At 37.4% G+C, this 22,564-nt stretch overlaps 1 protein-coding gene across 1 annotated transcript in view; it reads left to right on the top strand.

The window, feature by feature from the left end:
* The window catches only part of LOC308190043 (uncharacterized protein), a 316,509-nt gene that overhangs the window by 190,107 nt on the left and 103,838 nt on the right, over positions 1-22,564 (top strand). Inside the window, exons 12-14 of the mRNA XM_080580892.1 lie at positions 1,082-1,144; positions 16,877-17,166; positions 22,008-22,100. Of these exons, the coding sequence (XP_080437018.1) occupies positions 1,082-1,144; positions 16,877-16,920 (107 nt within the window). The 3' untranslated portion in view covers positions 16,921-17,166; positions 22,008-22,100. The remainder of the gene's footprint in view (positions 1-1,081; positions 1,145-16,876; positions 17,167-22,007; positions 22,101-22,564) is intronic.

The raw sequence follows: 22,564 nt of genomic DNA, 5'->3' as shown, positions 1-22,564 counted from the left end.
CTTGAGTAAATAGAGTTGGAATCAAAAGAAGGAGTTTGTTCAATGTCTTGTTTGCTTGTTATACACTAAAATCTTTACATCCTGCTATTTGATGATAAGGAGCCATGATACAGGAGTATACTAGGGAGTCTAACTCAGACTCTTTCAGGAGACACTCTGAAACTCCACCATCACACAGGTACTCTGCAGCTCCTTTCGGTTCCTCAGTGTGGTGAGTCGTTGCTGGCCAGCAGGGATGTGTGATAGAGGAGCACTGCCATGCTGGTGACCTGGAAACTTCAGAGGCCTCTGGGACAGCCACCAGAGCCACTGAGCAAGCTCTTCACTCCAGTCTCATGAGGGGTAAGAACCTGTGCATGGAGGAGCACTGATAAAGAAGAAACCAGGCAGAATGGACCAAGAGAATTAGTGTCATAAACACAGAACGGAGTGCCATGGCTGTGAAAGGCAGCATGAGTTTCAGAGGCAGTGATCAAGAGAAAGAAACTAAAACAAGCCTCAGGCATCAGTCCTTTGCAGTGCTGAAAATTTTTTAACAGTTTTGTATTGTTCAAAGGGTGGTGTAAGCATGAGGGGATGGGGAATTCCACCTTGCTGTGGCTGGAGCTGTGCGAGATGTGTAGGCACCACAAAACACCTGAGTTTTGCCTTTATGCCATTGTTTGTATGAAGTGGGAAGATACTTACACTTGGCTCCTGTTCACCTTCAGTAAGAAACATATTTCTGCAGGCAGCATTTGAAAAAAATGAGGCTCCATTAGATAGCGTTTGGTTTGGGGGAAGATGAGGATGGGGGATGAGGGAAGTGAACAGAATTCAGGGAGAGGCACAAAGGAAAAGCCAGCTGTGGAGACTCTTTATGTTTAATGCTAAAAGGTATTGTGTATTCAAAGCATTCAGACACAGTAAAGAATTTGATATCTCAGGAGAAAAAGTGCAGACAAAATGGATATTCAGTCACATCTAAGTGGAAACATATTTTTGTGAGCCATGGTGTTTGTGCACTTCAGTCTTCCTTAGTGACTTCCCTCTCACAGTACCAGCCCATTACCTATGAAAACATGTTCTTTCTTTCTTTCAGATACTTGGAAAATTGAAAGGCATGTGTCCAGAAAAATGAAACCTATTTCTAACATTTCTGGAGGTATGTGTGCCCTTATGAAAAGGAAATTGAAGACAAAAGAGAACATTGAATAATGCTTCGAGCATTGAAGAATATTGAACACTGAACATTTAAGATTAGAGCTCCATTTTGGGAAAGGGATTGAAAATTAGAAATTTGGCTCCACTCTGTATTGAAAAGATGTCAATTTTTAACCTAGATGGTCTAAAGGAGATCGGATAACTGTTGTTGAGTAAAGGCACATTTTTTTTTGCCATTTGCTATGGGGTGCAGGATTATAATGACTTTGCAGATTCAGACACCTGAATTTAGGTGCATATGTGTGTTCACCTGTAAATTGGGTTTATGAACCTCTGTTACAGAGGATGGAATTTCAGTCTGCAGTGCGTGGGACTTTGTCACTTGTTTGTCTCACCACAAGGCAGATGTCTACACCTCTGAAGCTGAATGGCCCTCACGTCTTCACTGACTGCAAGGGCTCAGGTTGGGTTTCAGACACCAGGCATTGGCCTCTCATGGCATGAAAAAAAGAAAATTATGTTTTGCTTGATTTCCAGGTGCTTCTCCAAAATTGAGGCTATTCCTCCTAAGGTCTTTGTCAAATCTTCCATACATGTCCGGAAATCTGCGTATCCTCTGTCATCTCAAACAGTCTTAGGTGTCTATCTTTCAATATCAAAGTCCACCTGAGAGCACCCACCACTCCCCAGACTGTCATGGTGGCTTAGGTGCACACATCTGAATCTGCAAGCTGAAACTGACCATAATAGGAATCTTGCTAGACACAAGCTTCAGTGCTGTTTCAGGCACCCTAAAGGTAACAGAGCCATAAAAGTGAGGCTGGCTGACATTGCAAAACATTTCTGGAAGAACTGTACTCTTCTGGACTGATCATGTCAGCCTGAATGGGATACTCTGTATGCTATATGCATACACTGTAGATATTGAAAATCAGGTGACATAAGTCTCACCCACACAAAAGTCTTGTAATAGGACAACTAAGTGAAGATGCAATGTCTTTAAAATTGTTATTGACAAAAGCATTCTGAGGAAGCTAGCTGTTTTTCAAGCTTAGGAAATACTGTGTATTGAAACTGAGCAAGTAGCTTAATGGAATAGAATGGGTTTAGTTTCCGTTTATTTTTAATTCTCCCAAATGTTTGTTTGCATATTCTGCAAGAGTGGAACCTGGGATCGTTGATACAAATCTTTATATGTACAAGTGAAAGGACCAGATAATTTCCATCTAGTAGAAAATATTATCTGCACCTCAATAACCAATTCAAGGACCTGACTTCTTTCTACCAGTACTAGGTACCATATCTGTTTTCATAACCTTTATGCTACAAAGTTCTCCTCTTCCAGGTTGAAATAAGAATGAATTGTCTGACTTTATACAGTATTTTTAATTAGCTTTCTTCAGCTTTCAGGCCTCTCTGTGTACATAACTGCATTCTCTTTCCTCCTTGCTCTTTCAGCCAAATGCTTGGTAGTGTAGTTTGTATAAGTTCACTTATGCCAGTGTAACTTTGCTGATTTACACTGGCTGAGGGTTCCCCTTGGTTTGGCAAGTTTAATCTCATTTCTGTGATTATTATTGAATTATAGCTTTCACTAAACTTTACAGTGTCATAATTTGGAAACACTGAAAAACAACACTTTAAAAGAATAATAATCAGCAATTCTGGCTTCGTCTTTTTTTCCACTTTAAGCCCTGGCCCATAAGTATCCCATTGACAAGAATCTGTTGCAAGTGTTTTCATTGTTTTCTCTTTGCTTTGTGGTGAGCTAAGTGTTTCTGAATTTCCTGGGCGGATGCTTCAGACAGTGACATGCTGAATCTGGTTTTATCAGTTTTATTCTGTTTAAACTATTCTAAATGCAGCTTGAGGTATGTAGCCATATTATTATTATTATAATTATTATTATTACTATTACTATTAAGATTCCTGTCACTCTTTTTATAGCTGTTATTATCAGCATTTGGGAACTACTGAATGTCAGTTCTGTATTGAGCATAGCTTAGCATAACTCCAACCAGTGTAGCCAGGAGCAGCCTTGGTTTTGGTTTGGCTCTGGTTTGTAGGGCTGGTGGTGACACAAATAATGCAGAATTCCATCTGTTGCAGTATTCGGAGAGCTTTTTTTCCAGGGGACAGATATTTTAGTAACAAGACACATTGCTTTGTTAGTTGAACAAAACACAGAGAGGCTTTCACAACACCTACGTGTCCTTTCTTGTTCCAGAAACTCCTATGAGCCAGAAATATTTGTTGCAATGTGAAATGTTCTGTGAGATAATGATAACTTTGCAGAAATCTGGAAATGCATAGTGGGACAGGAGCTTTTCTTTTCACGAGCTTATGTTTATAGATGTGTTCATCATTACTTAATAAAGAATATGATAGACTTTATGATTCCAGGTCTTACAGAGTTCCATAATGGCCCCTTAGTTTAACAAATGGGAGAGGAAAAGTTTTGAAGTGCAAGAAGCACTAATTAAAGGAGCAAACATTGGATATGTTCTGCTGAAGGTTTAAAGCATGACCTAGGGAGCACTGTTTTGTTGGTTAGCATCACCCCATGTGGTTGCCCAAAGGAAAGGTACCACAACCCCACCTCTTCAGGCAGCTCAGTACAGAAGGCAGCACTGTGAGCTAGAAACTCTCCAGTCCTATTTGCACAGAGATGTACCTGTTCCTACTGCCATTCTGGGAAGATGTGCAGATTAGCTTGAGCATGTCTGTGTGGCTGAACATGGATCACATCAGGTTTGCACTCCTCCAGTGTGAGCTGCTGCAAGTGATAACTTTATCAAGGTTGTGTGATATAGGAGAGATTTGCAACGGTGTAATGCTAGGCAAACACAGCCATACACCTCTAGAGCACACAATGTTGCCTTGATGTTCCTGCCATTTACCATCAAAACCAGTGCTTTTAGAGACATTCCCCACTGTTGGTTGACAGAAGGCCTAAAAGAGCAGGCAGAATTTTAAAATACATTGCAGTTTTTAAAGGAGTATGTGTTTATATGTATTTAGTTGAGGAAAAAGATCAACTTATATTAAAGATTCCTTCCCAAGTGTCATAAATGGCACTTTTTCAAAGCACTTCTTCCATACCTTGCAAAAGGTATTCTGCAATCCTCTCAGTTTCTCAGTGCCTGTAAGTCTAACAATTGCTCATTTTTGCTGGGCTATTGGAAAAGCTAACTCATTATTACTTCACAATCCTCAGATATAAAGCACTGTGTAAACATGTGCTATTAACTACACCTATTTGTTATGCAACGCAGGGCTGGGAATTGTTCCATAACCAAATCAATTGCACTCCACATTTTTGATTCTGTGATATGTAGCTATTGGTTTCAAGGCTACCTCAGGGCTTTCTAAATGGCCTTGGTCAAATATTTACATCAACTCCATTAATCTTTCTGTCTGTCTTTATAATTAATTGAAAAATTATTTCCCTATGTTGCAACCTGTTCTTGTCCCCAACAGTTTAGGTACTTGGCAGAACAGAATGATAATCAAAATCAGTTATCAACAAAAGTTACTTCCATCATCTTCTCTGTATTGCTGGCCAAGGTTAGAGCACTCAGCAATTGTAAAAGTGTTATGTTAGCTGTAAGCTCCAGAGCCAGATTAATGTGGGAGAATCGAATCAATATCTGTTTAAGATCCCTGCAGTTGTTCTTATGCTAATTCTTTTTGGGGTGAGAGAGTAAAGAATAGGGTGGTAATCATCAACAGGACCAGGACTTCCCAGGTTGTGGGCAGGTGTTACTGCAGCTCCTCTCAGCAGAGATGACACTGTGAGATTAAAATGCCAAACTTTAACAACAGAGACATAAACAGGCCAAAATTGTATCAAGATACCTGGTGTTTTTCTTAAAGATTCTGAGGTTGAAGTCACCATTGGCTTTGTGCTTAGTTTTGATAATTTAGATCATGCAATCAAGGAACTTGTGTGGTCTAACACTATGAATGAACTCTAATTTGAGTGAAACAATTCTAACATTCTTGTCTGCTTTTCAGACAGGCAGGAAAAGGAGCCCCTTTTTCCTTCATTATGAGATAACTAATTTGGCTACATAAGGTTGTAGAAGAGTGTGCTGTCTGTCTTAGCTAGCTCACCTGAATTTAGACTGTTCACCCTTGTGCATTATTATGGCACTTGTACACTCACCACTGAAGAGCTTTGGGAATGCTATCAATCCCATATGAAAGCCTATTCAATCTTCCCATGCACAGACTCAGCAACTCTGAATCTACAGCACATGCATGGCAATTGATCTCAGCATAAATAATTATTATAAAGCTCAGTACTGGGTACAAGATGAGAATCTGAACTGGAACGAAATTCTCTTTACCACTGATGTTTTGTTGGGCCGTGTTTATGACTGTGCTACAGAAACAAGTCTTGTTTATCATTCTTGGGTTATATAAGAATTTTTTAAAATTCATATTTGATATAATTTTCCATCTATATTATTGTTTTCATATCTAATATCTTAGCTGGACAAATAAATATATATTTAACTCTGCCTGAATTCTTCCTCTGACTGAAATCTTGAGATTGGATCAACTCTCAGAAACAGAATTCCTTGTATTGAAAAATTGACTTAGCATCTCCAGGTCATCTTTAATTGTTTTATGAGCTTATTGCTGGCTAGTTCAATTACTGACAACAGAAAGTTCCTAATTACTTAATCAGGAAGGCCAACATTCAAAATGAAAGATAAGAGTGCAAGGAAGATGATCTCTAAAAGCTGTTAATCAACTGTAGATATTGACATATGTGCTGCTGTGAACTTGGCAAGCTATGGTATATGCACTGATGATCATAAAGATAATAAGGTTAGTTGCTTATTTAAGCCAAAATGACAAGAACAGACTTGATTCAACTGAAATAAGTTAGCTATAAAACTCCGAGTATGTGAGAATGACTCCATAGAAATGATAGTTCTGAACGTGGTGTTCCTTTTTGTAAAGAATTGACAGATTCTGGTCACTTGCAGAACAACTTTATGTAGGTAGGGTTGCCAACTCATTTGATTTTTCTTGCCAGTTTCTGAGTAGTTTTTTTTTTTTTTTTAAATAACACCCTGTGATGAATGCTGAATTGTAGCTCTTGTTAGCAAAGACAGTTGCTAGCCATTCTCTTGTGGAGAAATTTTGAAGTATTCATCCAAATCCATGCCAGTAACTAAGAATACAGAACAGAAATAAAATGTCATTGCCATTAAACTACACCAAAATATGAATCTTTAATCATGTATTTTTGCAATTTCTTGATCAGCTATGATATTAAGCTTTTCTTCTGTAAGCATCTCAATGAGTCTCTCATTGGTTCTCAAGTCTGACTTTTTCTTCTCTTTCATGGCATTTTCTATGGGTGTCAATATTTACAAATCACACCAGAAAGCCCATATCTTTTATGTTGTTGTTGGTGTGCTGTTATATCCAAAGCATTGACATCAAAACATTTTTGAAGAAACATGGTTTAAGAAAAGACAAGAACAACAACAACAACAAAAGGTAGTTTCATGCCCCAGCTGTCCACCTTTATCATAATCTGTCTTCCCTTATAAATTTTGAAAGATGTAGGCCTCAGAAGTATGAGGTGATCACTGACAACATGACTCTCAGTAGTTTCAACTTTCAGTTAAGTAATCAAATACCTCTAGACATTGGATTACAATATAAATTATTAGACATTTGAAGACATGTAAAAATCCCTATCATTGACCCTTTTAGGAAGATTTAAAAATATTTATTACTTTGCTGATGAGGAAGAACAGCTTTAAATTCAGTATACTAAGCTCTTTGTAAAGTAAATTATACATTGAAATAAACCACACCACCTGTTCAGATACCTGCTGTGCTCTCTGGTATTTTTGTCAGATATTACATACGGCTTACCATACTTGAAGTCTCGTGTGATTGAGCTGTGACTGAAAAGTGCATTAACACAGAGGAATGGAGAGAAAAAGGTGCTGAAGTATTAGAAAAATCTCTTTTCTTTGTATTCATAATTGTAGCTGTCTGCTTTCCTGATTATATTTTTGCAAATTACTTAGCATAATTTAGAAAAAGGAAGATGAATTATCTTGTGACTTGCAGAAATTAATAATCAAAATCTCACTGCAAAGTCTTTGTTACTAGGGACACTAGAGCAAAGGGGAACCAAAAAAGACTTTCAGGTTGAGGTTTCAGAATTTCCTCCTGTTGTTGGTTCTCTTGAGGCAGTGAAGTTATCATGCAACCAGTGCAGGTCAAGGTCTAAATGGCATATTGTTACCTCAGGCGTTCTTATGTACTAAAAGACTTAACCAAGCAAAAAACAAAAACAAAATGACTATCATAGGGAATCTGTCTAATCTGAATGGCAATGGAATTTGTTTCTTTAAAAGTGAAATAATCTGATCAGAAGCCAACATATCAAAAGAGTGAAAAAATTACTTTGTATAGATTGCTGAATTGTAAGTCGATATACTGAAATATAAATACATGAAAGGAAAACAATTCTGCCATTACAGTAGGCACCACAGAGCCTGTCAAAAAGATAAGACCAAAATAAGCTAAATATTTTTTCTTTAAGACTCAAAAAAAGGGTTTATTGCATTTTAATGTTTGTGATTAATGAGGTAGAAAGCAGATGCTCTATCAGTTAAGTAGAGATAATATCATCAGCATTCAGAGTTAGGAATAGTTTATTATTTCACAAAAGCTTCATGCCCTTCTGGCCTTGCTTAGGAACTTGGCAGGATATGAAATGAAGATGAATGATAGTTTAAATAGAGTTCACCCTTCCTCACAAGAGCTTATTAGTAAAATAGGAATACAAAACATAGGCTTGCAAGATTACTAATGTGCAGCACCTCCTGTAATATACATTGTTTTTTTGAATAATTGATTAAGAACAAGTAGGGCAGATCTCATTATCAAGGTCTATTGATTTTTTTATTTTTTTTTATTTTTTTTTCTGCTCACAGGCTGTTGTTAAATCATTTTCCAATTATGTAATAATGTTGTGAGTATAGGACAGATCTGGATGGAAGTCTTAATAATTCAATGAACACAGCAGTTTTTTTCTAAGTGGAGGAAGACAAGAAGGTAATGTGGAACCAGCACAGGATGGCTGATGTAAGTAAGACTATGGACACGCAGCCTTTAAAAGGAAGAAACATGGAAATGTTTATGTTTTAAGGTGGAGTATTAAGCATCTATTTTTTGTTTATTCTTTTACTCTGAGAAGGTGCAGCACACAGATCTTCTCACTGAGAATTTTTAAGACCAGAAACACTGTTTTGTATTAATGGCCAGATAGTGTTACTGTCTGAACACTTGATGCTGTGGAAACAAACAAACAAACAAATAAAACACCCTTGCAGTTAATCAAATATACTAAGAAAGGGAATAGCTTAATCTATAATTGCAGCCTAGAAACCTGGTTATTGATACTAACAGAGTATATAAAAAGTCCCTGAGCATCACTAATACTTCCATTGTATTTTGGCAACACGTTTTAGCCCAGAATCTCTAAACATCTGGAGAAAATGAAAGGATTTCACTGTTTAAATCTCAAGATTATTTTCACGTTGCTGAAGACAAACATTACACAGCAGGAGATGCAATTAATTTCATCTTAAGTTTGCTTTCCAAAAGTTTACAGTTTATTATCCAGTCTTCTCTGTGAGTGGAAGGTAATTTAGATAATCTGCTTTGGATCCCTTTCTTCAGATAGGTGAATCTCACTCCAGAGATGCATTTTGTGGTATTGACGGATCCTATCAAATAGCTTTAGACTGAATAGTGAACTTTCAAATTCCTGAAAAGAGGTGAAGCCAGGAGGAATATTCTTCTCTGCTGGTGAGGAACTTTTAATCTCATATTTTGTAGGCTATTCATCGTAAAAAGATTTTGGATATTAAAGAAGCAGAGTATCCATAATTGTAGATTTCAATAACCATGGAAAAACATTGAAAACAAACAAACAAACCCTTAGATGGGAAACTTTACTCATCATAGCTTCTAGAAGTGCAATAAAGTAGCTCAATAAAGACAGTCCTCAGAGTTTTTAGCTGTAGTTTTGTCTATGGATTGTGTAACAAACTTTTGAAAATTCTTTATTCTTTAATTCATAACAATCATTACTTATTTGTATTTAGTTAATTCAAATTCCACATTTATTTGCAGCCATTAGTAAGTTTTTTTTTGTATAACAGATCTTTATAGCTCTTCTCCATAAAAGGACATAACATCAAACTGGTGAAAAGTGTTTTGGATTAAATGAAACATTGACATTTTTCCCCATGCTTCTTTAACCCCATTAAAAATTCAGCTTAATAATGAAATGAAAAATAATTTCTAATATTGAAACTGAAAGATTTCATTTTGAAAATGCTGAAACAAAGTGCAGAGTAAAACAATAGCGGAAAAGAGTGGAATGGGTCTTTAGCTTTCTAGCTCTCAGACCTTTTTGCTATCTAACAACATAGCAAGCAGACTCTTTCATAGTGACTGTTCTAGTAGTGTAGCAGTTTGTGACAACTAGCTATTTCCTGTTCATTAGCATCTAAGTTCTGCAAGACAACTTGGAACAGCAAGTTTTAGATCTGACAGGATTCCTGGCTGCTCTGAGATTCCACAGTTTCTCTTGACTGTTTTTCCTCAGTTCCAAAATCCACAAACTAGTGAAAGTACACGCAGTGAAATGAAATGATTTTTGGAAGGTAGTTTGAAGTAAGAGCCTAAATAGATAATACAAGAATGTATTAGACGGACACTGTTGCATATTTAGATGGATAGTCAAATTCTTCTTACACTACCCACTGTCTCCTCACCATTCATTAGCTCTTGAAACGAAATAGTTATAAGCTCATTCATAGAAGAGCTTTGGCTTTATAATGTGAAGAACAAACAGGCCTGTAGCCCTCGGCCTAACAGAGAAAATCTTGTTGTAAAACATATGCGCAAATAACTAACAGCAACACTGTCTACCACTTGGGAAAACGCTCATAACTGAGAGATCATTTTTTCTGCACTTGAAGCAATGTGATTTTCAAATGACTCATCATTAAAGATAACTCCACAGAAGAGAGCAGAAATAAACCAAACCAAACCAAAATACAACACTTCCCCTGCCCACCCCGAAAGATACAATGTGCCAGCATAGGTAGTGCATTATTTAGACTGCATTATTATTATTTTTTTAAAGGGCTTCATTTTTTTTTTCCTCATATTCCTTTCCTATCTCTAAGATGACACAGTAACTTGCTGCAGCTACACTTGAGTTTACTGTTGAGTGACCTGACACCTGACAGGAGGAATTTATAGCAAAGACATTTAACTTCAATTTTTAAGACTGCAAGATACACAAGTCCACTAGGCTTATGACTAGACTAGTGTTAATTTTGACAATGTATTTTTTTTTCTCATTACTGTTCATAATATATATATATATATATATAGTTTTTTTTTTTCCCCCTGGGAAATATTTTGAGGAATAGAAGCTTTTTTTTTTTTTTTTTTTTTTCCCTGTTTTACAATAATCTTATAAACTGTGCATCATACAGAATCTATCTCCCTTGCAGTAATTATCTTGCTTGGATACTTGTAGCAGGTGTAGTGATCTGGGATTCAGGACAGGCAAATAGCTCAGAATAGTTACCCGGTTCTCAGGCAGCTTTTACAACCCTGCTGAGCACTGTATTGCTGCAATTATTTCTGTGCTAAAACCAAAGATAACTTAAATATCTGCATAGGTATGTAGCTGTTCTGAATGCACGATAGCATACACGAAGTAGTATAATGCAGAAATTAGTCTGCAGAAAGATTAAGTGACTTGAAGTCACCATTGTGTCTGAAAACCATGTTTTGTGAAACAAAAACACATCACAAACAGAACATGATGCAGAATGTGTATGAGTTAGTTTTCCTATCACTTCGTCACCGAAATAAGGATGTCGTAGCCACTGTGACCGTAGACCTTTAGCTGGTGGCAAGCATACCTTCAAATTTATGTCACTGTACCGTTGCTACAACACTGAGATAAGATTAAAACTGTCTCAAATCTGCCTGGATATTCTTCCTTTGCACCTCCAGCACTGGAGAACTGTCTAAATAATGATTAATCATACCTGACTGGGAACAGAAATCCTTTTGAGTCTCCTGTGTTCTATGTATTCAGTCTTGTCCAAAATTCTTCCTTCCCAGATGAGTCATGAATACTGGGATTCTGTATTTGGGGAAAAAGTAGAGCTGTGATGAGGAACTAGAGAACACCAGGTTGGTCTTTGAGGTGTGGAAAGACATTTGGGTAGAGGTTCTCTGTGGGGAGAATAGGAAATGTAATATTGCAGTTGACAAGGAAGATAGTTACCTGAAATCACAGGTATGGGACTATCAGTGTGTGAAGGCAGGGGTCTTGGGGCTAGGATTGTAAGAAGAATAAAAGTAGTACACTTGGCTGTGAGTTTGGAAGCCTTCTTCCAACATCTTCTAGTGTCTGTAGTAGTCTACATGCCTACCATTGTAAAAAAAAAAATAAATAGCAAGCAAATACTGAATAAAACATATCTTAAAACTGTGTGACTCTTTGAAATTGTGTATTTTATTTTAATGGCTTTTGGTCTGCTGAAGCTCTAACACAGGAGAAGGGCCCAAAATAGAGAACCGCATAGACCACAAGATAGGCACAGTACTCATAGTGACACTTGTGAAAGGATACAAATACACAAAAATACTTACATACTCACAGTTATACTCAGATTATGGTGGCATCTGATCTCTTGGATAAATTAGGATAAAAGTGAATGAATAATGTACCTGAACAGGACAAGCCAGATGGTGTTTGTGATCTTAGTCTTTTTTGAAACTGGAATTTATTTCATTAAATACATTACAATTTTTTCATTTTGCTTAAACAAATAATTAGCATTTCAGCAACACAGATGAGTTACTTAAAATAACTGTAAAAATATTTACCGACATTTACATATTGTTTCCTTCTCTTTCTCTTACTTTTCAGGTAGCAGAATTTTCCCTATAAATACACACAAGAATCTTGGAACACAGAATTGTGTATATAAATATATACATACATATATGATACGGTCTAGAGATTTTTTTTTTATATAAAACATTCACAAGAAATATGTTTTTGTCAGATTTTTAATCAAACACTGTCACAAGGTTCATACCTTGCCCCACCCAGCAGCAAGAGCAGCTGTTTATATTTATTTATTTATTTATTGCTTTATTATTATTATTATTATTTATTTTTTTGCTGGTAATACCAATTCTCCAAATCTACGTTGTTCTGGTTTGCTTTAAGCAAGGCAGCCTTATTATTTTATTTTTCAAGTGAGAACACATTTTAAAAAGTTCAGTAATAAGATTCCTTATTATTAATATTATTGTAGCTCTTATAAACTTCAGTCAGGTCTGATGCTGTGTGAATTGTGTTATTTCAGAAATATAGAACATGAGATAGGCTGTTACCTTAAGTTTGTAATTTTATTGATAAGGGGTTTCACCTCCCTCTATGTTACTTTTCAATGAAGATAGGCTCTCTCCTCCTATGAACTTTAATATCATGTTATCACATACTATAGTGGAATTTGCTATGTGTTCATAATTTGGCTGATCAACACTGTTATTGCTCCATGAATTTCAGTACTACCACATTCTAAGCTTGCCAAGGAGCATGACTTCATCTCCAACAGGGTGTGTTAACTGTTTGCACCAGGGTCCCAAGCAGACAATAGAAGACCTGAGGGGGAGCACAACACAATAAAAAATAAAGATGCATTTAGTCATTTTGGTCTGTTTAGTCATTTCAGTGTAGAGCTGAACAGGCTGACACATGTCTACATGTTAGGTGGGACAGAAATTAATGCAGAGGTTGTAAGGAAAATTCTTATTCTCTAAGGATAAAAAAGCAGGGCTGTGATTAGTTTTGTTTGTGGACTGGTCACATTAGGAGTTTTGTGGTGATGAAGGAGTTAAGTAAAAAAAAAAAAAAAGGTGAAACTTCTTATCCAGTCCAGGTGTAGATACAGGAATATTTTAATGAGGCAGAGGGCAGAGAAAACTGAATATCTGTGGTGATTCTCTGTACCTCTTTTCCCCCTTTCCCTGTAACTTTTCCCCAAGACAGCTTATTTTAGAAAGTCCAAGAATCCTAGGCATTTTCGCCAGTACTGAAGAAGTCTCTAAATGAAGAAAAGCCTGGTTAATCCATAATAATGGCAGGCCTGTTTATTGATCTCATAAATTGCACTTTACTTGACCTGTCAAGAAGGCAGCATTCTCAGCATGTGCTTTCCTGCTCCTCTCTGAGCCTCTCTTTACCTCGGGCAGATTGCTTCCCCCAGCCTCTCCCCATCTGCTGGCAGCTGTTGTGAGCCCTGATCTAAATTCATTAACCTTCCTCCAAACAATCTATTTGAGTTCATCCTTGAGAAAGTACAGAAGGAATGCTCACTACTGATATTTCTCCCCTGCCTTTTGTAATGCACCCACGCCCAAACTGCATACCCATGTTTCTGAAAGGAGGAAAATTAAAACCAAAATCAATAGTAATCAAAATCATACCACAAATTAGGATTTCCTAATTTGTAATGCTCTGATTCTTAGGCAGTGTTAACACCTGTATAATACCAAGCAAAATCTGCAAACTGATCTGAGTGGTGGCAGAGTAATCAATGGCATATATTCATAAGAAACAATCAATGAGGAAGCCAGTGCTTAATAGAAAACACTATTTAGTATCAATTACTGATTATGCATTATCTCTACCTGAACAATAACCCGAGGTGCAGCATCATTGTTGCCATGCAAATGCCATAAATGAATCTCCAAAGTGACTCTTGTGAAGACAGGAAGCTCCATTTTGGTTGAAATGGGTTACAGACAAGTACATACCTCAGATGTTGGTGTTTCTATACAAGGTTACTCCATTCTACCCAGAGCAATGCGTTCTTGCTCTTTGGAAGTGTATTGCTGGATACCTTTTAAGAGTACCTTTTAAGGGGATACCTTTTTTTCTTCAGAAAAGATGTGTCTTAGCTGTGCAGTGTCTGATATGAATATGTGAAAACTACAGTAAACAAAAAGTAATGAAATTTTAGAAGGAAACATTGGTATTTAAATGGCTGATTCTTTCTACCAACAAATAGAGCTAAGTCCCAGCTCACATTTACCTTTGTTGAGGTTGTTAATCACAGGTGTCTTGTGATGCACTGGAAACCTTCTCTGATTGTGTTGTCAAAGAAAGAATACAAGATCTGGAAGTGAAGTGTAAGCCTGAGGTAGAGTGACTGTGTCTTTTCACCGGAAACAAAGTGAGAAGAGATGCTTAGCTTAGGTGAAGCACCCAGTTTCTGAGTTGCTACAGATTGGCGTAACGAATCCCAGGTAAAAGGTGCTGAAGGGGCTGAACTGAAAATTTTGAAAAAGTAGTTTTGCTTTCACTTGAACAAACTTTAATTACATATTTCCAAATGTTGCCTTATATTAACAACAAGAACAAAAGTGCGGCTGACAAATTATCAAAAGCAAGTTCGGTTAAATGGCTATGCTAAGTAAGGCTCCAGGTCAGATGTGTGTTCTGTGAGCTCTGTAGGGTTGTAAGACAATCCTAAATGGCATTGTAATTTTTGAAAATAATTAATAAAAGAGGATCAGGTAACTCACTACTCTTTCTCTATATTTAATACTATTACTGTAAAAATATGCACATCTTACAAAATAACCTAAAAGTCTGTCTTGCATTTCAAGAGTTGGAGATTATCTTGTGCTTGATGTTTGTCTGGGCCATTAAAAATTTTTAGCCGACTGATGAGTAGAGGCATTGGAAAACCAAAAGTACAATAAAAATGCAGCTTATGTATTTTTTCCACAGCCTTAGTAATGTTGTTATTAATATATTCAAATTAGTGTCAAAACTTTCCCTGTCCCTGGATCTGAGAAAGCACTTTAGGACACAATGTCTCAAAGGCTGTGAAAATTTGAAGGCATGCCATTTGTATGAATGCCATCTTTATATATTTCTCTGTGTAGAAGATGGTGGTGAATTACAGCATTTTGCTACAACAGACGATAGGAGATAGAATAGTTTTGAATTAGTTCAATTTGTATTGTGAACAGAATAGAAAAATTATTTCAGTGGGAGCGGGATCAGATCAAATGGCTCTGGCTTGCCCTCTTCTCCCCTTTCAGATGTCTCCTCATCTTCAGACGTCCTCTTCTGATGTCCCTTGGATCAGTGCATGGTTTTACGATATGGTAGTGGCAGGATGACAGTGGGGATATGGAAACAGGGTTCACTCAATTTTTCAGTTCCTGGCTGGTCTGCCATGCCTTTATCTCCAGGGGACTTTTTAAGACAGTCCAATCTGCAGTCTTGTGGACATGGATTCAATTCTTCCACTGCCAAAGGGCAGTAGTGCTAGAACATTAAAAGCCCAGTTCAATGCCTGTTCAATGCCTGGCATTTCTCTGGAGAAGCCAAGTGTGTACTAAGGAAGTTGTAAGAGGCAATGTGGTTGCTGGAGGACATAGACTTACCTTTCCAAAAAGCAGTCTCAGGCAATGTCAGTTGACAGGTTCTCTGAGTTTGCTACAGGAGGGGGAGTTCTTGGCATACAAGTTCAAGGATCGATTTGAGTGACCCTAGGTTAGAATAGTTCAGAAATTGTTTGTGCTTACTGAAACTGTGCCTGAAAAATTCCCTTATTTCCAATAAATTACTGTACAAGGCCTGGTTTAATGGTCAGCTGGTATAAAGCAATATTATTGCAGTTAAAAACAACATATTGCTTTTCAGTGTTAGAAAAATAACCCCCCACTTCTTTCTTAGCTCATTTTTAATCTTTGGTGAACAGCACCTGATTGATAGGAATGTAATGATAATCCTGCTCCTCCACTTAACGAGCCAGAGAGAACATCCAGCTAAATCAGCCTGTGTTACTGACACCCAGAGAATGGGCTGGAATGCCTGCCAGAAGTTATTGAGCTGGAGAGAATTTTAAATGAATGAATTGGGCATGACTCATGTCTTTCCATAAAGCAACTGTGGGCGCTGGCTGCTCAAGTACTTGAGAAATCAACAAGGGCCCCTTTTGAGGGAGCCAGGGGGAGAATTTCATAACTGTCTTGGATCTGGAGTTCTGCTGTGCATCTGGGATAATAATACTGTACAACAGCAAAGATTATTTAAAGACAAGCAGCTTCAGTTTGTAAATAACTCAAATACCAACAAACTTGGGTGGTGAAGGGTGGCAGAGTGTTAATTGGTATGGAAGCAGTATAAATACTTTCTGCATTTATCTCACTTACAAATGTTCACTGGTGATATGTTATCAGTAATTTATGATGTGCCATGACAAACGCTTACATTTCTGACAAAAATAGCAATTAGTTAGAGGAATGAGGATTCTCCTTGAATGCTTTCAGCAAGTTGTAGGGGGGATTTCTTTCCTTCCATGCATGAAATGATAGTAAAAAACTTTCAAATTTGGCAGTTTACTCTGTTGCCTGAATATGGTCTAGATTTTAAGCTATTCTAAAGACATTATGCTTGCTTATATAAAAATATTACTATAAATTATCTGCATATCAAGTGCATACATTAATATGCAATCATGGTGATAAGTACAAAAGAAACTTATCAGTTGGCTCATGCACTTTCTTAACCCTTGATGCAGACATTGTTGCTTATTTCGTCTTGTTTTCTTCTTCACAGACCTGGTAGTTTTTACCAAAGGATGTCTTCTGATGGAGGAGTAAAATGTGCTTCAAAATTATTAAGCGTGGTCTCGGTCACACCTCTGTCAGGGGAGTGCTCTATTGCCCCAAAACTTCATGCAAGGCCTGCCACCCCTAGGATGCCTCTCAGGCACAGGGAAGTGAGCAAAGTCCAATTTGTTACTGCATGACACTGCAGATAGGTACTGCACTATGTCTTCACTTTCATCCTCAGGGAAAAGGACTTGCTGACTAGAAGTGAGAAAAGTCAAATGCTTTCTGAAGCTGGTGAGTGCTACGGATACAGAAGACCCCTGTGATCTAAGTGGTTTGAGAGCTGGAATAGAAATACCATACTATCTAGGCATCTCTGACTCATTTTGATTTTCCTGCCAGCATCAACTGTCTATTGCATAAGTGGAGTGGTTTCAGTGTCATGTCTTTAAGTGCATTTTACTTGTGTGATTCAGTGAACTCCAGTAGTCTTTGTTTTGACAAAGAAGAGTTTAATTAATTCTTGATGATTTAGAAGATTCTGAATTCAGAGAGAACTGCAAAACAATGATGTTAAATTATGGTTGTATTCCCGGATCACTAAGAGACAGTGTTGATGAAGATTCAACTCAAAAGCAATTCAATTCCATACATTTCTTCTTGGTAAGAGAGCTGGAGAATAGAGTAACAAACTTTGTAAACAGCCACACATTCAAGGATGGTTGAAGCCAACCAAAAGGCATTACTTAAGCTAAGGAGTCTTGGGTAAATCCTGGAATTGTTGGATTTTAGTTATAGATTTAGTTATTTAATCATGATCATTCCCTTCCTTGTAGAACTACTTGTTTAAAATTCACATTTTTAAGCATCACCTGACACCTCAGTTCTCAGCTGTGGACTGAATCTGGAATCTGAGCACCAAGTGACCAAGTACTAGCAACCTCCAAGCTTACTTCACCATCTGGGGATTTTCCAGGTCACTGTGATTATGACAGAGTCCCTGGAACCAGTAGATTAAAAACACTATCAGATGGTACCTTGTAAACAACATGATGCCAGAGCAGTGAGTCTAATAAGGGATATGTGCAGACTGATATCAGAAAAATAGTGATACGTAGAAAATGTAGGAGCTCTTTGAAGAAGGAAAGCATCTCCAGAGATAATGTCCCAGCAAAGCGATCAGGAGAAGGCAGGAGTGTATGAACTTTTGAGCACGAGATTGCCATTTATGGTGTTTACTTATCGTCTAGTGCAAGCAGGCAACCTCTTTGGGGTGATACAATACTGGAGATAATCATAGAAGACAGAAAGCAGGCATCTTTCCTAGTTTGGAAGGAGCGGTATGATTCTAGGGCACTTTTGTATCTCTGTAGGCTTACTGTGCGAGGTAACTAAAGTCCCAAGTGATGGTGTTCGTTCCCTGTGGCTCTGGGAAGGAAAGTGATTGGAATGACACTTCCACCAGGGAAGTATGAAGTAGGATTGTTTGGATCTGCTGGGCAATCCTTGGTGACTCTTCAGAAACACTGAAACTGAAATGGAACAATGTCACTTAACATTAAAGGGCAAGTAAGCCTTATACTCCAAGTGAAAGGGCAGAATTTGGTCAGAATGCCCAGTCAATGGAAACACAGACTGAATTCACTGATCGGTTATGGAAACAGTTCTGATTTTAGACAGATATTCTTTTTTAGTAGGAATATATTTTAGACTCTTATTGAAACCCCTTACTCATGATCTGCATAATAATTCAGTCATACAATCTCCCATACTCACTGTGACATGTTTTCCGTTACACCCAGAAGGAATAGATCACACACAAATACCTGCAGATCAGATTGGGAATAATAATTGTAATGGATATATATATTTTTAATTACTATTATTATTTTTTCCCCTGGGTTTTTTCTCATTTCAAGAACTGAAGCTGTTTCTTTAGTTCTTAGAGAGTGGGTGACCGTCTTGTTTTGAAGGTGAAGAAAATATTGCAGGAATGCTGTGCTACAACAGTGTGAATTGCTGGGCTTTCCTCTTCTGGAACCATGATTGACTTGGAGAATTCTGCTTTTCTTTTGTGAAACTGCTGTTATCTCCCAACACCTGTGCTCAGACAGGTGAGCTGTAATGTCTTTGGCAGTGAATAAAAACGATCCATATTTAACAAATAGGAAAATAACCTTCAATCTGAGGAGATGCAGCTAACAGTTGAAAAATCATCACATCAAATTATCTAATTTTTCAGTTAAAATCATTAGTAAATTTATTTTGCTTCTGGAAAAAAACAAACCTCCCCCAGATTCTCTCTTTCTAAGATTTTGTGTGCAGGAACACAGTGTATGGTAGAAGAGATGGCCAATTCCTTTAGACCACTTTGGAACAGTAAATTTTGGTTCCCAGACCTGCTCAAATGTGGAAGCTCTGAGCCACAGAAAAGCCTTACACAGTTCATGGACCTGGACTGTCTGCTGGAAGAGCTGCCAGGAATGATAAAAATGATAATAAATTTGCTTTTACTGCTCCTCTCTGTTGTAATAAATTTGTCCCATATCTTTACACAAAAATGTGTACTGACCCTTTTTATAAACCCCTAAGGAGAAATTTGTGCACAAAAGTAACATTTTCTTTCTCTTCACTTCTGTTTGTGGTGTCTTTTTATAATTTGTGGAAGGTGTCCAACAGGTTGGAAAATGCATTGGAAATCTAATCCAGACATGTCAATGCAACACTGGTGTTAGTTTAAACAAAAACCAAGCAAGTTTTCCCCTTTGCAAAGCAATGTCTCCAAAAATACTTCTCTGATTCAGAGATTTATTCATTTTTGGTCCTGACTTAACTCCTTCTGTACCAGAAAACAAGTAAGGCTATTTTTACATGGCATAATACTTGCACTTATTCACACAAAAATATTTTATATTTCTCTAACATAAGGAGAAGTTTTGATCAGAAATGCAATAATTTCTAACACGTTTGGCCCAAATCTTTGACAGTATATAATGAAGTTAGCAGAATAACACTTGTTTCTAGTAGTGCAAAATTTGAACCATAGTTCATGAACCACGTCCAGTGGCAAAGGGAATGTTATCACTTCACTGTTTATTTTATTTTATTTTATTTTATTTTATTTTATTTTATTTTATTTTATTTTATTTTATTTTATTTTATTTTATTAGCCAGTTATAGGGAGCATGAGGTACTTTTGGAGAATTGTTTTGTAAATTTTTCCAGGAATTATTATATTGGTGTGTGTGTGATACATTTGCCTCAGAACTTCTTGCTCTTTGAGTATTTTTTGATAATTTGCGATTTTTGGAGAGTTTAGGTTCCATGTTAGGTTTTAGTAAAAGGAAGGTAGAATATGTAATCCACAGAAAATGCTGGATTTGGATTAAGAAAAATATCCATAATCCATGGCATGCCTTTATAAAAAAATCCATGTTCACATGCATACAATATTATATTTATATTGACCGATTTCAGTTTGGGTGGTCTGGCACGGCTGTATATGTTGAATATATGCTAAAAGAATTTAACTGACTCACTGAGAATCAATTCAAAGTGGAGCTGTCCCCCCCCCCCAGCTCTGTCAGTGACACCATCGTCCATGTCACACAATGGACTTGAAGTCCAAACTGTTTTTTCCCTCTACTTTTCTTGAAGATATGTGTATTTACATGAGGAAAAACAACATCAACAAAAAGTTGATCAACATAATTCTTTCTATTCGTTTTTTTTTTTTTTTTCCTCAGAATGTATTCCTGTTAAATGAAAATGCTGAGTATATTTTATTGCTGAAAAAAGAGAAGTGGGTTGGCAGGATGAAGCTATTGGTCAAGTGTTTGTCTTAAAAAAAAAAAAAAAAGAGCATAGCATTTCCTCACTGAAACAGAATTTTGGATTGTGGGTTGGGGGAAGGTATCATTTGCTTGTCATATCCTTTGCTGCAATTGAGACCCCACATGCAACACACCTTCCCACTCAGGGAGAGCAAATGAGCAACTGAAATATTACCTCACTTAACGAGACAGTATTTTGCAGTTAAAAATGTGTAAATGTTAACTAATGGGTCCTTTCAGGAAGGGTTTCATGACATTATCAAACTTTGGGAAGGAGCTCATGCTAGAGGCAAGGTGCAGAAGTGCCCTGTGTGCCCTTTGCTCACAAAACAGACACCTTTGCTTTCCAAGCTTAGCCCTGCTGGTGAGCAGCACAGTCCTTCACCACTGAGGCCAAGGAGCACTTAAGCTGTGCAGCCCTTCATGGGAAATACCCGCAGCACCAGCTCCTTGTGAGCTCAGAAGCCTTAAATTTGTTGCCCTTGGTATTTTAACTCACCGCTAAGGAACAGCAACCTACTGCTTACAGGTCAGCTGAAACTGAAGCGAAGGAGGGTTTTGGTCCATGGTTTGTGTTGCTAGAGCAAGTACTCCCTAAATACTTCCTCAGCAGAGGGGTCACAGAGTTAATGAGCACAGAGACTGAACTTAACTGCTCTATCTAGAGGTGATCCTCTAAGAGCAGGGTTGCAAAACACTGTGGGGAAGCCTACGATCCCCCATGCCTTCCTGACTGTAGTCAAATGGAGAGCTTCCTCCTCTTGGTTTTTCTTTGTCACATCTACCGCAACACTCCACTGAAAAGATGAGAAAATGTGTCTTTAAAAAATAGCCATGCTTCTGGCATTACTACAGTCACAAGGTCAGGCAGCTTAGTCATTAGATAAGATTATTTTATTTTGCGATACTCCTCTAGCCAGAAAGAAGTGCTGTTAGCTTGCATGCACCCATTCATATAATAGGGGAAAGTCCAGATACAAATTCAATGGAAAATGTGAGTAAGCAAAATATTTGTAATGAGGTGGTTTTAGTATTCGTGCCAAGACAAATCAGAGAAGGGAAAAAACACACATCTTGAGAATATTTCCTCTCATGACAAAGATGTGACCATATAAGCACATGGTTTGAAACAGGAACAGCACATCTGAACAAGCAGTGAATACCCTGCACCTTCACCCACCATTAGAGTTCAGGAGGTACCAGTACAGCAAGTTTTTTCCTATATTTACTCCCAGAAATCTGTCCAGATACAACCATAGGTTATTTGTCCCGTTTTCTTTTTTCATTCTTCCTGACCTGAAGCGGCTGTTCTTTCGAGTTTGTGAAGCAAGGTTGCAAGAACCTTTACCTGGACATACCTAAATGTGGAAAATGAAGATTCAAGCTCCTGATCCGGTGAGTATGAGGTGAATATTGTTTTAAGCAGTCAGGCAGGTGCTGAGCTTGGATGAATGAAATCAATGGTCACTTGTCTTAACCAATTAAGATTAACGTATTAACCTTAACCTATTATTTTCTTTTTTCATTGTGGAAATGCCACCTTTTCAATATTCAGTGTTGCTGCAGAAAAAAATCTGTTCTGATGAATCACCATTCTATGAAAAAAAGTTTCCCTGCAAAGTATGCAGCCAGCAGTACTACCATTACCACAAATTACTTTCTTTTAGGGTTCAATCTGGTTCCTTTAGAAGCCAGTGGAAAAACATCTGATTTCAATGAACATTGGTCAGGATTAGGCGGCTACTGTATCGTAGCTTTTAGGAGTGTTCTGAAACTAACACTGTAGTAGCTGGCTCCCAAAAGTCACTAAGAGGAAGAAACCCCATCCCTATTTTAGAATAATGGCTGACAAATTCAAG

The sequence above is a fragment of the Anser brachyrhynchus genome, assembly GCF_964034855.1.
Source record: "Anser brachyrhynchus genome assembly, chromosome: 2".
NCBI classification, from domain to species: domain Eukaryota; kingdom Metazoa; phylum Chordata; class Aves; order Anseriformes; family Anatidae; genus Anser; species Anser brachyrhynchus.
This window is presented reverse-complemented; position numbering and strand designations above follow the sequence as displayed.